At 39.1% G+C, this 19,722-nt stretch overlaps 2 protein-coding genes across 3 annotated transcripts in view; both read right to left on the reverse strand.

Moving 5' to 3' along the window:
* Positions 1-13,719, reverse strand: part of LOC134858364 (echinoderm microtubule-associated protein-like 6) — a 38,816-nt gene extending 25,097 nt beyond the window's left edge. The window contains 2 exon segments of the mRNA XM_063874215.1: positions 12,292-12,528; positions 13,051-13,719. Coding sequence (XP_063730285.1) covers positions 12,292-12,488 — 197 coding nt within the window. The 5' untranslated portion in view covers positions 12,489-12,528; positions 13,051-13,719.
* Positions 13,720-17,414: 3,695 nt separating this feature from the next.
* Positions 17,415-19,722, reverse strand: part of sptbn1 (spectrin, beta, non-erythrocytic 1) — an 87,513-nt gene continuing 85,205 nt past the window's right edge. For both annotated transcript variants that reach the window (XM_063874218.1, XM_063874217.1), the window contains one exon: positions 17,415-19,337. In XM_063874218.1, coding sequence (XP_063730288.1) covers positions 19,116-19,337 — 222 coding nt within the window. In that variant the 3' untranslated portion in view covers positions 17,415-19,115. The remainder of the gene's footprint in view (positions 19,338-19,722) is intronic.

Here is a 19,722-nt window from a genome sequence, read left to right on the forward strand (position 1 = left end):
CGGCATCTCCCTCTTCACCTCACTGAGCACCAGATTTGACATCAACAGACCTTTTGTTTATTTATTTAATATGAGCCATAACAGGTTTCTAAAACCCCGCACACTTACTTACCATTTCAATAAATTATACCAACATTGTTATTGCTATAAATATCATTTTCTACTGTTATTATTAATATTATTCAATATGTATTACTTATTATTATTATTATTACGACAGCTTTTCTTATATCTTTTTATGGTAACAGCATTTATCACTTTTTAGTATTTTATATTATTAAATATATTATTTTGTGACCATTTTATTTCAGCTTCCATTAGCCACAGTTTACTTACTTTTAATGAGCATTTTTATGGTTCAAACTGCAGGAAGACTAGTGACCACTTTGTGGACGCGAATGAGTATCCAAATAAAAAATGAATATTATTTGTATGTACTTTAGTTTTTTCAAAAAAGCAATTGTACTTTGGCATCAAATAATGTGCCAACATAGGGAATATAAATAAAGGTCAGTGTTGCTTGGCAGATGTGTGTTAAACATAGAACAGAAATAGAAACAGGTGTGTCAGCCACAAAGCCCCATTGATGCTGTCTGCTCTGCACATACACCTACACACACCCACACACACATACGCCCACCCCTCATCCTCAACCAGCCAGCCAATGGGAGTTCTAGCTGCCTTGGTTGCCATGACAATATCATCGTCAAGGGCAGTAGAGGCTGAGACAGCTGTAGAGTCAAGGTCAAACATCACAAAACACACACACACACACACACACACACACACACACACACACACACACACACACACACACACACACACACACACACACACACACACACACACACACACACACACACACACACTTGTTATCATCTCTCTGTTTCCTGAAACATGACAACTTCATTTAAGAAACATATTTATCAGATGCTTTTGTTTTGTCTCTACAAATGTAAGACATCGCTGATCAGGGCTTTTATTTTGAAAATATCAACATGCTCGTGTGTGTGTTTCTGACTTTTCTCATACTGCCTGTACTGCAGCACCTCTTTTCACCCTCTGTCTGAAACCAGAGCCCAGTCTGCTCTAATTGGTTAGCTGTGGCGATTGGTCAACTGATTAGAGATGTCCCGCCCCTTAGCCTGTCACGCACAAAATTTGGAGCGCTAGCCAATAGAAGCACGAGTGTTACATAGTGATGTGTCCAATGAAGGCGTGGCGGGGGGGTGTGTGGGCGAGCAACTCCCTCTGGAGGCAACATACTGTAGGGATTTTAGCCTTTACAGACCATTTACATGCACTAAAACCTATAAACACACTACAGGAAAGGGATAACCCCAAAAAGCATAAAAGGGCCTCTTTAAGAATAATGGAGACGCTGAATGGGAGCCATTAGAAAGGCATCAATACAAAAATATAATAAAAAAGGTTATGTGTTGAACCATAAAGTAGTTCAGCAGGTTTATACTGAAGCAGAAGTGTTAATGGTGATGGTAGAGAGACGTATGTGACATGTTTCAAGCAGCAGGTCTTCTAGAAAAACAAGAGATGATTAAGGTTGGCTCTCAAAAAGTGATGACGTTTTTTAAATGTTCCCATTCGAGTTTAACATCTCATTCTCCTATCTTTACTAAACTTTCTCGGTGCCTTCTCTTATACCTTACATAATATTAATAAATATCTCCATTTTCCTTTTGGCAGACGTCACCCTTTCCCTCTGTTCATGACCTTGGGACAATCTGCCATCTGTTTAGCTGAAACAACAACGCTCACAAAGGAGTTCCTCTCGGCTATTATTAGAAGCTGCATGAGCATTAATAGCTGTCAGAAATAGACTTGTGTGTGTGTGTGTGTGTGTGTGTGTGTGTGTGTGTGTGTGTGTGTAGTAGTGATGATAATGTGATTTTTTAAATGATTCACCTAGAGAGAAAGAAAAATAGCAGGATTAAGTCCCCCTCTTTTTCATCCAAATCCATCTCAAATTTAGAGGAATTTATAGAAAATCTGAAAAATTAAATGTGAATTAATTCAGTACTTTTATATGATAATCAGGAGTATTTGCATTTCCAATCAGTCTGCAAATGTCCACTTATGGAGAAGATATATGACGCAATAAACATATTTATTTGAAGCCAAACCATGATGTTTAACTCAAACTAAGTAACAGTCGCTCTTCTATTGGCTAGTGCTCCAATAGTTTGTATGTGATAGGCTAAGGGGCAAGACATCTCTAATCAGTTGACCAATCACCACAGAGCCAGGCCAGCTAACCAATCAGAGCAGACTGGGCTCTGGTTTCAGACAGAGAGGTGCTGCAGCTCAGGCAGTATGAGAAAAATAAAGAGCTTTCTGAACATTAAAGCATGGAGACATGTCCCAGGAGAGACAGAGAGTACTGACATGAACCTGAAAATGAGCAGAATAGGGCTACTTTAAAAATGCAGTTTAGTTGTGTGGGAACCTGATTTTGTATAAAGAATGCATTTTTAATAACGTTATCATTGTCATTGTTCTGGGGTTTTGAATCGACACTGATAAGGACTGCAGCTGCTGCTTTACAAAGGTTTTTGGTGAAAAAGCTGTAAGAAAAGGTATAAAAGCTACGTCATGATTGGCTGATATTCCTCAACATTTAATCTTCCTCACAATAACAGGTTCAAACTATTTGTCTTTCGTGACACACACAACATATTTTCTACTGAAGACAGCCAGCCTCTTTCTAATTCAGGAGATGTTTAAGCATAACTAGCTGACAGTCTACTTGAAAGTGAGGCTTCATACGTTTCTAATATTAAATTACCTTTCCTCAATTACAGCGTGATGTGCTGCTCTGATCTGAGAGGAATCGTCTGAAGAAAAGTGAGCAGCAGAACTTCAAAGCTGCTGCTGCCAGCGGGGAGATCTGACACACACACACACACACACACACACACACACACACACACACACACACACACACACACACACACACACACACACACACACACACACACACACACACACACACACACACACACACACACACACACAGAAACACTTAAATAGAGCCAATTATAGTGGAATGGGCACACATCCTCCAATTAATATTGTAAATGGCATATGAATAATAAATTAACTGTGTGTGTGTGTGTGTGTGTGTGTGTGTGTGTGTGTGTGTGTGTGTGTGTGTGTGTGTGTGTGTGTGTGTGTGTGTGTGTCTGTGTCTGTGTCTGTGTCTGTGTGTGTATGTATTTCCTGCCTGATTGTGCTAAAAAATCCCTCTGCTGCACACAAGCCTCCTCTCTACCCCTTATGTTTTAATTTCCCTTCCTGTCTTTTGAGCTTCTCACTACCAATAGCGGCAGCTGTGACCTTTGACCTGATGTTGGCCCGCTGTAAAAAAAGTGGATATTAAGCCCAAACATCAGAGAGAATCTCATCGCAATTCTTTCATCGGCTACCCATGATTTTTCTCCTGTTCCCTTAGCCTTTTTGATATGATAATCCATTAGCTGGTCCGCAAAAAAGCAGCTAACTGAAATCTCTAGTATCATCAAGCCAAAACACTGCAAAACTTTCAGACACATTTCCCTTCCTGATCCCTCATCAGGAGGTCCGTGGTTAACAGAAGCTGAAGAGATTTTAATGTCTTGTCCCACAACAGAAAATATGTTATAAAATAGCCGACTAGTGAATTTGAAAATGGCGTCTAAATGAGATGAATAAATGTCATCACGCCCAACATTAGCTGCCTGTAGCTTAGCGGTGGTGACGTGAAGTCATGTGACCGTGCTGTAGTTCCTTTATAGCCCAACATTAGCCGCCTGTAGCTTAGCGGTGGTGATGTGAAGTCATGTGACCGTGCTGTAGTTCCTTTATAGCCCAACATTAGCCGCCTTTAGCTTAGCGGTGGTAACGTGAAGTCATGTGACTGTGCTGCAGTTCCTTTATAGCCCAACATTAGCCGCCTTTAGCTTAGCGGTGGTGACGTGAAGTCATGTGACTGTGCTGCAGTTCCTTTATAGCCTAACGTTAGGTTTTCACGTCAAAAATCATAGTGGTGTTAATATGTGGGGATTATGTTCTGCAATAATCCATAATCCAATGGAAAAATCCCATTATCTTTTTTCTGTGGATGGATCCAGGGAGATGCTACCTTCAGGGTCGACTACAGGAACACGTCATATCTGTAACCAGTTTATACAGGATGGATTAGTGCTGTGCATGTTAGCTTAGTGATCCTTCAGGTTCCTTCATTTATTATTTTCAGACAGTGTCTAAATGATAAATACCGGATCAATTCATCTGAATAAAATAAACCGTAAACCTGAAATAGAGCAGACTCTTTTTTGACCTCCTCCCCTCTACTGTCTTACAGGCACATTCATAGACACCAGACAAGCAGCTATGAATTAATTCAGTGTAGGTGAGTCTATTTATAGTAGGTTGTGAAATCAGGGCAGCTTCTATAAATAGCCTGGAGGAACCTCTGTAAGTGTTTGTGTGTGTGTGTGTGTGTGTGTGTGTGTGTGTGTGTGTGTGTGTGTGTGTGTGTGTGTGTGTGTGTGTGTGTGTGTGTGTGTGTGTGTGTGTGTGTGTTGTGTGTTTGCATAATACAACAGCTTGTTTTCCCCAGTCTTCTTGTAGGGATAACTGAGTACACCGGAGAGTCTCTGATGATTATATTTTCGTATCTGACAGCAGCCCGACTTTCCTGCTCCTCTCCTTCAGTGGCTGAGAGTTTAAGACAAATATTCCACATTTATTTGATTTGTTTCTTATCGTTTAGAATTGTACATTATGTCAATCATCATTGTTTATTAATATCATGAAATATACCAAGTCAGTTCTCAAGTCTTACACTGTTTGAATGAATATGAAAGTGAAATCATGTTAAATCAAGTCTTAGGAAATAAAAGCGATTCAAAATTATTCTAAATCAAGTTTCGAGTGCTTTAAAGAGGCCCTAATGTACTCATTTCCAGGTTCCTACTTGTATTTAGTTCCTCTCCTGGGACATGTCTCCATGCTTTAATGTTCAGAAAGCTCTTTATTTTCCTCATACTGCCTGTGCTGCAGCACCTCTTTTCACCCTCTGTCTGAAACCAGAGCCCAGATTGGTCAGCTGGCCGGCTCTGTTGTGATTGGTCAACCGCTTAGAGTTGTCCCACCCCTTAGCCTATCATGTGCAATGTGTTAGCCAATAGAAGTGCGCATGTTACGTACTGATGTTACTGCCCATGGGGGCATTTCAGGCAAGTTAAGTGAAAATATAAATGCTGCTTTAAGGGGAATGTTGCAGCTCGTTTTTGTGATAAAAAAAGAGAAATTCTGCTCAAAGCAAATCCATCAACATTTAAATGATTATATTAACAGGTAACAGCTGCCACCAGAGAGAGAGAGGCATCACAAGTCTAACTGCCTCTGAGGAAAGAACATTTTTCCAAAACAAATGTTCATCTTCTTTAAAGGGAGTGATAAGGAGTTCTGTCTCCCCCCTTCTCTCTCTCTTTCTCTCTCTCTCTCTCTCTCTCTCTCTCTCTCTCTCTCTCTCTCTCTCTCCTTACAATAAGTAGCTTAAATTCAGTTTCCAGACCTTTCAGATTTGCACTGTAGAGTGAAATAACACCGGAGGGGCTTGTGTGTGTGTGTGTGTGTGTGTGTGTGTGTGTGTGTGTGTGTGTGTGTGTGTGTGTGTGTGTGTGTGTGTGTGTGTGTGTGTGTGTGTGTGTGTGTGTGAGAGAGAGTAAATCTGTGTGTAGGAAAAGTGTGTGCTTCAGTGTGTTTGATTGCCAGCAGATCGTGGGAACATTGGTGGCTGCGGGGCAGATTGGCGGTGGGTTGCTGAACAGATAATTTCTTAGTCATCATCTTAATGAAGACCACTGAGCTGTGAATCCAAAGAGCCACCAGGCCCCTGCTGCACGCTGCTGCTGCTGCTGGATGAAAAACTCTAGAAAAAGAGGCTCTGAGGATTGATTTCCTTCGCTTTTCTCCAAGGTCTTCATTAGATATTGAACACATTTGAATGTCAAACAGATTAAATGACTTCATTTCAAGCCCAACACATTTCTACTCGTGCTCTTAGCTGTGAATCTTTATGTGTGAAATGCTAACATTCCAATTTCACTGCTGTAGATATAGACTGTAGTTTAATCTGCAGAAATGCATCATATTCTATAAGATTATCATATGAGTTTCCCAGAAAACAGCCTTATTTTCTGCCTGTGGAAATGCCAAAACCTGATTTGATTTCTTTATGGATTTGTTTTTCCTGGTATTTACTTTAAACCTTTTTCTAATATTATTCAGATATTATTTTACTTCTAAAAAATATATATTTTCCACTCAAAAATTACAACAATAAAAATATACTATTGATTTTCCTATCATTTTAAAATCAAAATGTTGAGAATAAATTCAAAATGTTGAGAAATTAATATTTCACCTTTATCCTCAAACTATAATATTATTTTAATTTCCTTATTCTTCTTAGTCCTGATACTCAACAATACAAACAGATACAAAACACATTGCATATTGGCTGAAGACATTATTAACAAAAGTTTTCGCCATCCACTTTAGCATGGAGGAACCCAGTTTGCCTCACTCAATTTGAGCATCCAGATAATTGCATGAACTGCTTAAAGCTTTCATCCTGATTTCGAGCTCCACCTAACAACACTATACTCTTTGCTGTCTTAACTTTACCCTTCAGCCTGAAAGGACCGCCTGCAGACAGTGAACGCACCACTGACCGGCCTCCCTGCGTCCTGCACATGGCTGCTAGCTTAGCCGCAATCTGTGCTAAAAACATATTCAGCTATGTTCTTTATTATCTGCAGCCAGTTAGCGTAGCATTTACTCCAGATGGAAGGCAAATGAGCTATAGTTCAGAAAACACACACACACACACACACACACACACACACACACACACACACACACACACACACACACACACACACACACACACACACACACACACACACACACACACACACACACACACACACACACACACACACACACACGCACACACACACACACACACACTGGGAGCCCAGGGTGTCCCTGCTGGTTAGCCTCAGCTCTGTGTTAGCGACTCTCTGGTGGTTATGGATGATGGAGATGAGCCTGCAGGTCTTCTGACAGCCGGCTCTCTGTGTGAGAGGATGCATGAAGTCCAACACGCCTCCAACCAGCAGTAACATCTACAACTTTAGATTATGTCACAGCGGGCTGGGAGTGAGGGTTATTTATGCATGACTTTGACTTGAAACAGTGTATTTTTACATTCTTAAAACATTGCTTTTGCTGGAATAAAGGACCAGGATTCTCTTGCAAACACTGAAAACCAAAGCGTCATGTTTTTCATTCATTCCTCTTAAGTTTTCAGCCGTATTTAGTTGGAAACATGAGCTTCATTTTTCTGCATTTATGTGTAAACATTAACCATGTTTGTGTTTCACAAGTCAGTCTTAGCAATGCTACCTCTCGCTGCCAACAATGTAGAAGCAAATCTAAGAAGAAAATCACCAAAATAATAAGATATCAACTGAATATGAGCTTTAAGACTCAATCAAGATGAAATGTCTTTCTGGCCTTTAGCCACTGAGCTTTTAGATGACTGGTTAGTTTCACCCAGTCAAGCAGAAATACCATCAAAACTACACAGCAAACATAATGTGGGCGTGTGTATGTGTGTGTTTGCATGCATGTGTGTGTGTCAGGTTGTGCCTGCAGGCGACAACAGGAAGTGGGACAGGAAAGAAAAGAAAGGAGAAACAGAGGACGACAGAGCGAGAGACCGGCAACCCAGATCCTCCTTCACAGTTCATCCACATTGACTGCCTTAAAAGTGAGACAGTGACGTTAACTGAACTAGTGTGTGTGTGTGTGTGTGTGTGTGTGTGTGTGTGTGTGTGTGTGTGTGTGTGTGTGTGTGTGTGTGAAAACAGAATTAACAAAGTGTTAAACAGAGAAACCAAAGGGTAACATTTTATCAAGAAGAGTGATTGATAGCGCAGTAAGTCAGTTTCAGTTGCTTCGTTATTTGGATCCGCTCCAGAATTAAATGTCTTCTTCATTGTCTTATTACACAACTTTCCACCAAGTTTAATGGAATTCTGTCCAGTAGTTTTCCCATTATTCTGCTCACACAGAGACAAACTTCGGTGGTGTGCAGTGGGTAGTTGGCTCTGCAGCTGATAGTTAAATACAAGTGGAAAATATGATTTTAGGTAGTGTGTAAAACACCAACACCTGCATATAAATGAGTTTCCTTGACAATCCTCTGTGCATCATATGACCTTATCTCTTTCCAGCTGCTTTTTTCTCTGCACTGTTTAATGCAGCATGTAGGGCATTAAAACTGATGAAAAACAAACTAGAATATTTAGATATTTAGCTCGTTTTTTTATGAATGGATCTGCAACACAATATGACATTAAATATAGTATATTCAGTATTTTTTGCTCTCTCACCACTTTGTATTGCAACTGCTGCACATACATGTTCTCTGGGACAAATAAAGTGTATCTTATCTCAGTGCATTGGCTAAGAGGCAAAAAAAGGAAACATCATTCTCCAGTAATTGTTCTTACCAACCAATCTAAAAGTTATACGTTCATCTGTTGTGAGTTTGCTGCAAGAAGCAAGAAAAATATGAATTTATCTGTGTGTTTCCACTGCCTTGCAGTCAGGTAATGTGAACGTCAACTCAGACACCAGCGGAACATTTCACTCTGGTTTGGACTCAACAAACAATATGAAAATCAGAAGCCTAGCACTCCAAAGTGAGTCCGATTGAGCCGATCTGCTTCGAGCTGTACACGTGAGCTCTCTCTCGGCAGCAGTGCTCAGCCTGAGATAATAAACTCTGGTATTCAGCAGCAGCCGAGATAATAATCAGCGTTATTCAGCAGCAGCCCGATGCTCGTCTCTGCAGAGGAGCATAAAGGCAGATCGCCCCCCCGGGAGGCCTTGGCCATGAAAGACCCAAAGAAAGAGAAAAGAGTCTCTCCCTTTCAGAAAAACTCAACATGGATTTAATGCATCAGCACTGAGCCGGCCATCACTGCAGCAATCCATCTGACAGAGAGAGGAGTGTTCACTGCTTCGATATCAAGAGCTGCACACAGGAAACAAACTGTGATAAAATCAACTATTTCTGACCATAAAAATCAACGTTTCAGAAGATCATGTCGTATTTCCTGTTTGTTTACTAAACTATATTAAAAAAAACAATCTGAGATATTAAGTTTAAATTTGACAATTCTACCAAACTCAAGATGTCTACGGATAACATAAAGAGACATTGTTTTAATAAAAGACCAAAACAAATAAATAAAATAAATACAATTAATTTAAGAAAATCTGACTTATTTCATAGTCTTCTATAAAAAAGAGCTTTTCTCTATATTAGCAGTTTTGTATGTATTAAATTCAACCCTTATTCACATTGTATTACATGTATATTTGGACTTGATCAGTATCTACTTCCTCATGGAAATAAAATACTATATTTTTATAGAGATTTTTATGTACATTCTTGACGAATATGTTTTTCCCCCCCCCCATATTTATTATTTTAAAATGAAGGTAAAATATAATCTGAAAAATCGAATTGATCTGCTATTGAGGTAACATTTTTGTACATTTAATTCAATGTGGCTGCTTTTCTTTGGATGGTTACCAAATTACACGATTATTGTCTTTAAAGGCTGTTTTTGTATGATATTGAATGAGTTCATGAACTGAAACACATTGGAATGAAGGTTACATCACATATTATGCTAACTAACAAAGAAAGCATTATTCGCACTAATATTAAACCCTCTGACCTCTCTACTTTTTGTTAATGGCTAATTTTGCTGATCAGCTTTTTTGCCTTTCCTTCTCCTCTCACTGTCTGTCAGTCTGGCATTGGCTAAGTGACTGAAATGCAAATGTAATTACTTCCACATATTTTTCCACACCAGTCTGTGGGAGGAGAAGCAGCCGCAGTGCAGCAACACAAACTACAACCCAGACGCTGATAAATAAAGTTAGACATATTTCAAAATAGCACCAGCTTTCATTAGCAGAGGCTCCTCGTTAACGTTTAATTAAAGATGCTTCTTCACACTTCAGTTACAAAGGAGAAATAAGGATGATTAAAGAGGCCCTCTAATGCTTTTTGGGGTGTTAAATAGATTTTAGTGCATGTAAATGGTCTGCAAAGGCTAATATCCCAAAGTCTTTCTCCCACATAATCCCCATCTCTTTTTACTCCTTTGTTTCCTTCCGTAACACAATGACATCACTCTGTAACACTCACACTTCTATTGGCTAGCACTCCAACACATTGCAAAGGCCAAAGGGTGGGACATCTCTAAGTGGTCGACCAATAACAGCAGAGCTGGAGAGCTAACCAATCACGCTGTTCATTTTTTCCAAGATATGAAATAGCCTGGGCTCTTATTGGGCGTGGTTCCTATTAAAAATATATTGCTATGGTCATGGGGGCTCTTTGGTCTCTTTATACTACAACATTTGTGTCTTCTGAGCCAAAATATTACCCTAATGGTCAAAACAAATCACATGCAGAACATTAAACTGCAGTATCAGCTGTGATACTGCAGGCAGATACGAGATGTGATAATTTGGCACAAAACAGAGAACTAACACTCCTATTAGAGAGCATGGTCTGAGAACACACACACACACACACACACACACACACACACACACACACACACACACACACACACACACACACACACACACACACACACACACACACACACACACACACACACACACACACACACACACACACACAGGCTGCAGCTGACTGTCCAAACATGGCTGCTGCTCCTATGACTCATTGGCTGTTTGGTATCGATGAATACACCAGGTGTGTGTGTGTGTGTGTGTGTGTGTGTGTGTTGAATGAATGAGTGACCTCGCTGAAGCCTCTTCCTCCTCCACTCGTTCTTATATGATCTTATAAACAGAGAAAATACCTTCTTCTGCTTCTGCTGAACATTATTTTAGTGCACAAAAAAAGGTGTGGAAAAATAGGTCCATCAGGCCGTGATATTTTAAGAAAAAGTTCACATAAAGACAAACATTTAGCATGATATAAAGTACTATTTGTAGAGTAAATTGAGAAAAAAAGTCAGAATATTTAAAGGAAAAATAATCATCATAATATCTAATAATGTTTGGATCTAAAAAAGTAAATGATGCATATCTAAGGACATTTATAAAACACTTGATCATGTACATTGGTGTGGTGTTATTGTGTTTGCCACCCCTTGATTTTGGGATCCAGACAGGAAACAAAACCAAAACAAGCAGGTAAAAGAGACTAAAAACACTATGACAGATACCTTTATATAACGCTCCATTATGTAATTACCAGATAATCCCAGAGTTAAGGTTGTGGGTGTTTGTGAACTTGTTCGACTCTCTGAACAAATGTTTAATCCAGGATCAAATTTGGGAAGTATGATTGCAATGTTTTCTTACTTTCTTGTGGTCTTATTTTACAGGAAACTGTAACATATCATTATATCCCTGCGGTGAGCTATTGCAAAGACCTGCACCAACTAATGTTAAAGGTTATTACATTTTCTCCTCTGAACTTTGCAGTGTTGTTTTCTCCTGCTCTGTGTATTGAGTTCAGGAGAGGACAACAACATTTATCACCTGGAAATAAATCTGGTTCCACTAACAAGGTCTCTGTGCTGCAGGTTTCATTGATTATTAGATCCAGAATTCTCCTTATTCAGCAGCAGCAATTACATTATATCTTATCATACACAGGGAGTGGACAGTGGTGTAGCATCGGTTAAAAATCGAACAGTTTTATTTCATCCTCTGTTTGCACACTGCCTTCAAGTCATGTGGGGAATATCAAAACCAGAAGTATGAAGCTAAGCCTTTGCTACTGTACCTCTTTTCACCCTCTGTCTGAAACCATAGCCCAGTCTGCTCTGATTAGTTAGCTGGCCGGCTCTGTTGTGATTGGACAACTGCTTAGAGATGTCCCGCCCCTTAGCCTATCACGTACAATGTTTCGAAGCGCTAGCCGATAGAAGTGTGAGTGTTATATATTGATGTCTAGTAAACAAAGGAGTTCAACAGAGGAATTTCAGGCAGGGAGTGGGGGGAGTGTGTGGGAGAGAAACTCCCTCTGGAAGGAACACAGGGATTATAGCCTCTGCAGACCACTGACATGCACTAAACCCTACAGAACACACAACACACTATATTCCTATACACTGACTTCTACAGGTGCAGGTGTTGCAGCAGTCTCACCTGATGATGTCGTCGTTGTGCCCCAGGTAAAACCTCTGGCTGTGCTCCCTGGTGTTGTAAACCACGCCCACCCCGGCCACGAAGTACACCACCTCCTTCCCGGCGGTGTAGTACAGGTTATTGCGGCACTGGTGGCCCCGGTACCCGTAGACCCAGTCCAGCCGGAGCCGGCAGCCCGGGGCGCTCCGGTCCGACATGCTGGCTCATCTGCTTCACTCCTGCTGCTGCTTCAAGAGTCTGTACAACACACAGGAGATACTCTATCAGTGAAGATCTATTATCCTGACATGTTAACAACTAACGTGTCAGTCCTCAACATTTATTGTTATTAATTGCTATTAACAGATGGAGGAAGAACTTGAATCTTTGAATAAAAGCAGTGATAGAAGTACTCTGTGATAAGCAGCGTTCAAGTCATGCATTCAAAGGTTTACTAAATAAAAGGAAACATACTTTGTTAAAAGCAGGCGATAGCCCAAAATCATATATTACAGATTATTTAATGACCATATTTGCTATTTACTGCTGCTAAGTAGATGTAGGCAAGGTAAATGTAGAGCCATTTGTTTTTAGGGTTATGGTTAGACATGTTATTTTCTTATATTGTATTTATTTTTCTTGTTGCCAATAATTTTATCAAGCAAATCTCTATTATGGTGATACAGTAATCCATTTACAGTGACATTATATACAACTCCACTACAAAACACTTGATTCTTGTGAGTATCTGTAATATGTTTGAGGTATTTCAGTACTTACTGGTCATTATCCATCTCTGGTCCGTAATATATCCATAGTTTGGCATCCAGCAGGTGAATCAGATATCTCAAATTAACAGTCTCTCCATCTTCTTCTTCATCTTCCTCCTCAGGGCTGCAGCTCAGTTATAGTCCTGCAGAGACTTCCTGCTGCACCTAAATTGTATTTATTACCTCCTGTGGTCTGAGTGCAATTTCCTTTAATATTCCTTAAGGGAATAATTATATTTGTATTGCCCTCTGAATTATAAACAGTGGGTTTATTACAACGCCATCATCCCTTATGTTATTTAACAGCTATAATTAAGATATGAGAGGAACTTCTTTTGTAGGGTAGCTATAGTTTTCACATTTATAATTTCTGCTTCAGTTTGCAGACTTTGCATCATCTTTAGACACCACTTGTTCTTCTCAAAAAGGATATAAAAAAACGCAGAAAAATATAAAACATTTCGTCAAAAACAACAAAAAACGGCACAATTGATGGATGATGGAAATGATAATCCCTCCCCACACTAATCCTGGACCTCAACCCCATCCATGGTTACTACAGCCCGGGTGTGTTTTATTGTGGAGGAAAACCCATTCACAAATCTGCGAGTGAGTAAAAAAATCCTCCAGAGTCAGGAGCAAAAGGGTGTGTAATCTGATCCAGAATCTGAAAAATACAAAAAAATATTATTTCCTCTGTGAAGTGTTCGGGTAGTTCCGGAGAGAGCCGAAGGGTAAGAGGGGGGAGAGAGAGCGACAAAAGCGATAGTTTAATCCTCGCGGATGATCCAACTTCAGCGGGCAGAGGAGGGGAGAGAACCCGGGATCAGAGCGCTGCATCCCGGCCAGAGGATGGGAGAGGAAGGTCCTGATTCCCGGCAAGAGGAGAGCATCCTCCCGCTGCAGCTGGAGCCCCTCTGCAGACAGACAGACAGGTGGACAGACAAGCTGCAGGTAGACAGTAACCCGGATTTAACCCGCAGAATGGAGACCCTCCCTGACCGACGAGTCCCACCACTGTGATGTTTTATCGCTCGTTTTCGGACTGACAAGCAGGAGCATCAATTCAACACACAGCTGATTGTCAGATCGCGTTTCCGGTGCAAACACTTCAAAATAAAAGCCTCTTGAATGAGGAGGTTGTAGTGCTGCACAATTGCATAATATGTATGAATAAAGAATATATATATTCTATAATAAAACTTTCAAAGCCACAATTTCTCACAGTGAGTACCTTTGATTGATTATGTACGTATTGCTTATAATACTTTAGTGTTTTTAATAGAGTAAATAAAGTAAAAGCTTGACTAATATCAGAATGTGTTGCCTTTTATTTTCCTCGTTTATCATGTATTCCAGTTCAACACCCTGGAAAAATGTGTGATACGTTTAATTAGAGCTCATAAAGTTCAGTCTTTTATTTTGACGGTCCGCTTGGTACACTTCCGGTCTGATTGTGTTGATTTCTCTCGCTCTTGACGAAGCTCGGATTCGGGCTCAGTAACCATGACGCAGAGAAAACACCCCGCTCCGCTGGAGAGGACGCACGGCCGCAAAGCATTGTGGGACCTTGTGTTTTTCCCATTCATTACCATTCATGTGTTTTTATCAGAGGAATAAAAACTACAAATACCGGCAGCAGAGGTGGGGGAGCTGTCCGTGGTGCTGAGCAGAGAGTAAATTAGTTAGTAAAGTAGCAGCAATTAGCAGTAAATTCAGTGTCATAGAAACTGTCATTGTTAAATAAATAAATAAATAAATATAATAATAATAATAATAATAATTATAATAATGATAATGATAATAATAATAATAATAATAATAATAAATATAATGATAATGATAATAATAATAATAATAATAATTATAATAATGATAATAATAATAATAATAATAATAATAATAATAATAATAATAATAATAATAATAATAATAAAAAATCAATACAAAATAGTGTTTTTGTCAGTATTGGGAGAAACAACTAACGTAAATGTGATTTACATTTTGTATTAATGGTTTTATTTTCCCATTTCTTCTTCCTTTTTTGTAAACTGTATTGGTTTTAACATGATGATTGATGTGTTGTTTTTTTTACTGTCTTAAGAAGCATTTTGTTACCTGTTTTAAAAAAAAAATTCTTCTAAATAAAGATCAATATTATGTTATCGTTCTCCCAGATTTGATTATGAACACAACAGAGATCTGAGATTGTAATTCTTCTGGCATTGTGTACGTTTGATTTTTGCACCTCATTTATGAGCTAATAATGTGACTGTAGAAGAAACGGAGGATCAGATGAGTTTCATTAAGATAGACCACCTGAGGGAGGATTTTGCATCTTTAGTTTTTATGTTTACATCAGGTGTAATAATCCTACCCAAAAGAGCTGTAAACAAACCTGTAAGACACAGAGTGGGAGGATTCAATAACAGGGACTCCTGACTACACATAAACTGAACTTTACAAGATACTTCAGGGATATTTAGTTTGTTCAGTAAAAAAAAGAAGAAATGATGACATGCATGAATGCTGAATGTTAATAAACTTTGACTGATAACTCCAAATCATACACATCAGCTATCTGTGATCTGCCGCTCTTGTGGCACCATCTTGTGGACAAAACACAGAAATATAGGAAATACAAACTGGAAAACACTGACACCACACCAAGTGACTTCTTCAGATTAAATTTTAACATCTGCACCTGTAAATTAAGTATCATGTTGTTCCCAGTTTGTCTCCTTGTGATTTATACATAGTTATATTCATGGACGTACAGAAAAAGCAGATTAATTAAAAACTCTTTGCTTGAAGTTTGTAATCCTGCCAAATCCCTGCAGAGTAATTTGGGTTTTGGTCAGTGACGTCTGTTCTAAATGAATCTCAGACAGTCTCCCTTTGATCATCAGATGTCTGCATTTAGATTAGATTAGTCCTTCTCTCCAAGTAAATGTCATTTGGGACCGAATTATTTTTTTCGGCCTCCAAAATGTACATTTGACCACAACATACCACACGATTAGGCATGTGAATCTGAAGCTCTCTATGAACTCTAAGAAAATGGAGACCCACACACACAGGAAAAAGAAAACGTACACTTGTCTTCATTTTAAAAGCATTTTAATGGCTTTTTGCACATATGTAACAGACGGGGAGAAGTCTACGGGTGCAGATCCAACTAGCAGTGACCCCTGGTCCACATCACACAGACTAAACCTCACCTACAAACCCCCCGCCCTCGCCCACCAACCCCACCCACTGTGGCATTATTGATTGTGCAATATGAAGAAATATCTATGATTACAGTGACAGAGGAATGCACACTATATTTATCAAACTGCCACAGAATGAAGCAAAAAAATAAAGAACAAAAGCAAAATGAGACAAATCACCACGTGAAACGCTTGTACTTTCGGGTGTTTCACCAATTTCCACCACCACCAGCATGTGGGAAAAACAAACGCACCCACCTTTCATCACACTCTGGGGCTCTCTCCTGCTGTTTTGCTTCCACTTTTCCTGTTTGTATGGAAGTTAATTAATGACAAATTACAAGTGAGCACAAAACTAATCCACGCTTCAATCAAGATGTTTGATTTAGATTCATTTGAAATCTAAACTCACCTTTTCTGACAGCAGATTTAGCTGAAAGTGGATCATTTTTCCAGTGAAATACGTCACTTTAAAGCTGTCGTATATTTTGCCAACTCAGATTCACACTATTATGATATCAATTCAATCGTAAACAGCAATCCATTGATAAGAGGCACAAATCCTCCCAAATAACTCACTTTTCACAACTTAAATCTTGATATTATGGCTCAAAAAACACATTTTAAAGTGTTTTTGAACGCATGTAAACAAACTACAGCATGCTAGTTTAAAGATAACATGCGACAGGAAGGCTGAGGTGTCCAAACACTTTTCAAAGTCAAAATTCTGTCCTTAAAAATGTTTTGCATGCTAACAAACCTGCATGCTTTCCATTCACAAGCGCACATTTTTGCTGATATTTTGTCATTAAATAACTTCCATATAAAAAGCAACCAGTTTTCACTTCATTGGTGGCAAAAGTCTGAAATAAAAATAGTAAAAAGGGAGTGCTGAAGCCAACGAGCAAGCGACCATTATTCTGCAACATTACTCACTTCCAGTAAATGCTTTTTATAAGAACCAACTTGTCCACTTAACAGCAAAGTAATTTTAGTTTTAATATAATAATACATCTACGTCTCCATACTAAATAGTCCTTAGCTTAAGTGTGGAACAGAAAATACATACTGTACTGGAGGAAAACATGTTTCAAAAGAACTAAAAAGGAGGAAATAAATGAAACCAATGTAGAAAATAAACCTTAATTAAAGTCAAACAATCTTACTGGTCTTTGTTATTTATTCTCCTTCATTCGGATTTGTTTAGTGTACATTTAGATTTTCTAGGTAAAGAAAGTTATACTAAGCTTATTACGGTTGGTAGGTCTTATTAGTAGTAAATATTAAACACAGGTTTATTTTTGAAACAGTTTGTTATACACAAGTTATACATACAGTTCAAAGCACCGCAGGGTAACGCTCTAAATTACAGCCACTTCTTTTTCTGTCTGCAGGAGTTAGACAGCACCAGTACTGAGCAGAGCATCACGATGATAATTAGCTTTTCACAGGTTTATTGCACACATTTAACCAAAGGAAAAGCTGAATTACTCAGTGCACGAAATTCAATTTAGTGCACCTTTTGTTTTATACTTCAAATAGCATTTTACTGTCAGCATTCTTTACATAAGTTTGGACATTTCAGCTGGAAAAAAAAAAGGTGTAATTTCAGAGGTTTACCCCGCTGTGGTCTCAGTTTTCCCCACGACAGAGGGATACACGTCATCTTGCAAAGACAAGGCCTCGCAAAAACTGAGGATGGAGCCTAAACAGGAACTACCTACAACTTCCCATGAAAAAAAAAAACTGAAACAAAGACGAGCTTGGAGCGTAAACACAACCCACACAAGGCAGTAGTCGACGAAAAGCCGGGAGTGATGAGAAAGCGGAGAGGAGATAGAAAACACAAATAATAGCATTAAGGATAATAAACGGGGATATTCTGGGAACTCCTCTAAAGTGTTGTTGTTCAGCGGCGAACTCTGGTTTTTACCTTTATGACAGCAGCGTTTGCAGACCCCGTTTTTCTTTTTAAATTAGGTTTCCTTCAATCCAATCTTTGATTTTTTTTAAGCGTTTTTTTTTTTATCCTGCTCCTTATCTTACAAAAACTGAACCGAGGATACAGGTGTGTGTGTGTGTGTTGTAGCTGTCGCTCTGAGCCGGACCGACGGTTGTTAGGCACAGAGTGGAGAGTTTTGGCTCGGAGCTTGCATGCTGGAGTCACGCTTTCAGAGAGGAAGAGGAGGAGGAGGAGGAGGAAGGGAGGCTGTTTGGGATTTTGTTTGACGCAGCAACTGCTATTATCGTAACTGCTTTAGGAAGCGTTTACATCCATGAGTTACATCTTAATAAAGCTGTTTTCTTTCATCCCTTGATGTTATTACATTCACATACCTCACATTATATTTCAATTTAATTACATTTTGGTTAGTTTGTATCAGCTGCAGGGGTTAAACATAAATCCAATTCTTTTGCAGATTTACCGGGAAATCTTCAACAAATGCCCAACATATCGATAATGAAGAGAGAACCCAAACAGCAACAGAGGAAGGAGGAGGAAGGAAGAGGAAAAAAAAGAAGAGGAGGAGGAGGAAGAGGAAGAGAGGTTGTCTGAGATTTTGCTTTGACTAAGCAACCGCTAACGTAGTAACTGCTATAGTAGCTGTTGAGATCAATGGGTCACATTAATAAAGCAGGTGTTCCTTATTCTATGACAGACTTTGCATTTGGAGCAGTTATTGTAATAGTTTCAATCAGATGCTACCACTCTAAATCTAAAAATGTAGTCGATTGACTCGAATATCTTCAACGAATATTTGATTGATGGATTTTGAGAAGGAACCCCAAACAGCACCAGAGGAAGGAGGAGGAGGAAAGGGGAGGAAGAGGAGGAAGAAGAGGAAGTAGGAAGTAGGAGCATCTATTTCTTCTTGCTGAACAGACTGAAGCGCTTCTCCTTGTCTTTCTCTCGTTTGCCCGGGCTGGACTCTGCGGTGGTGGCGGCGGTCACTGTGGCGACGGAGGCGGGCAGCGTCTGAGCGCGTGCGGCGGGCGCCGGCGTGCTGTGGCTGCTGGGAGTGATCTCCGTCTTCTCAACCGCCATGGCCACCGAGATGGCCGAGATCCACGTGTTCATCTCCTCCTGGATGAGGGGGGTGGGGGGGGGTCAGATGAGTTAATAGGTTATCTTATTATTTATAAATAATTTTAATCATTTTTATTTACCTTATTTTCTGTAACAACAATAAAACAAATACTAAAAGCAACTTAAAGACTAAAAAAGCAACTTAAAAACTAATTATTTTACATGAAAAATGTATAATTACCCCGAAGGATGTTGGATGTGTTACATTTTAATAGCAATACATAATAATAAATAGTAATCTCTCTTTTTTCTCATGTTGTTGATTATTTTGTTACATTTTTTTAATACATTTATAATAAAACTTTACTTTAAATAATGTATCTTTTTCAAATTAAAATATTAAATCAAAGAATAATAAAATTTAAAGTAAAAATAATACAAA

The sequence above is a fragment of the Eleginops maclovinus genome, chromosome 22 (assembly GCF_036324505.1).
Source record: "Eleginops maclovinus isolate JMC-PN-2008 ecotype Puerto Natales chromosome 22, JC_Emac_rtc_rv5, whole genome shotgun sequence".
In the NCBI taxonomy this organism is placed as follows: Eukaryota; Metazoa; Chordata; class Actinopteri; order Perciformes; family Eleginopidae; genus Eleginops; species Eleginops maclovinus.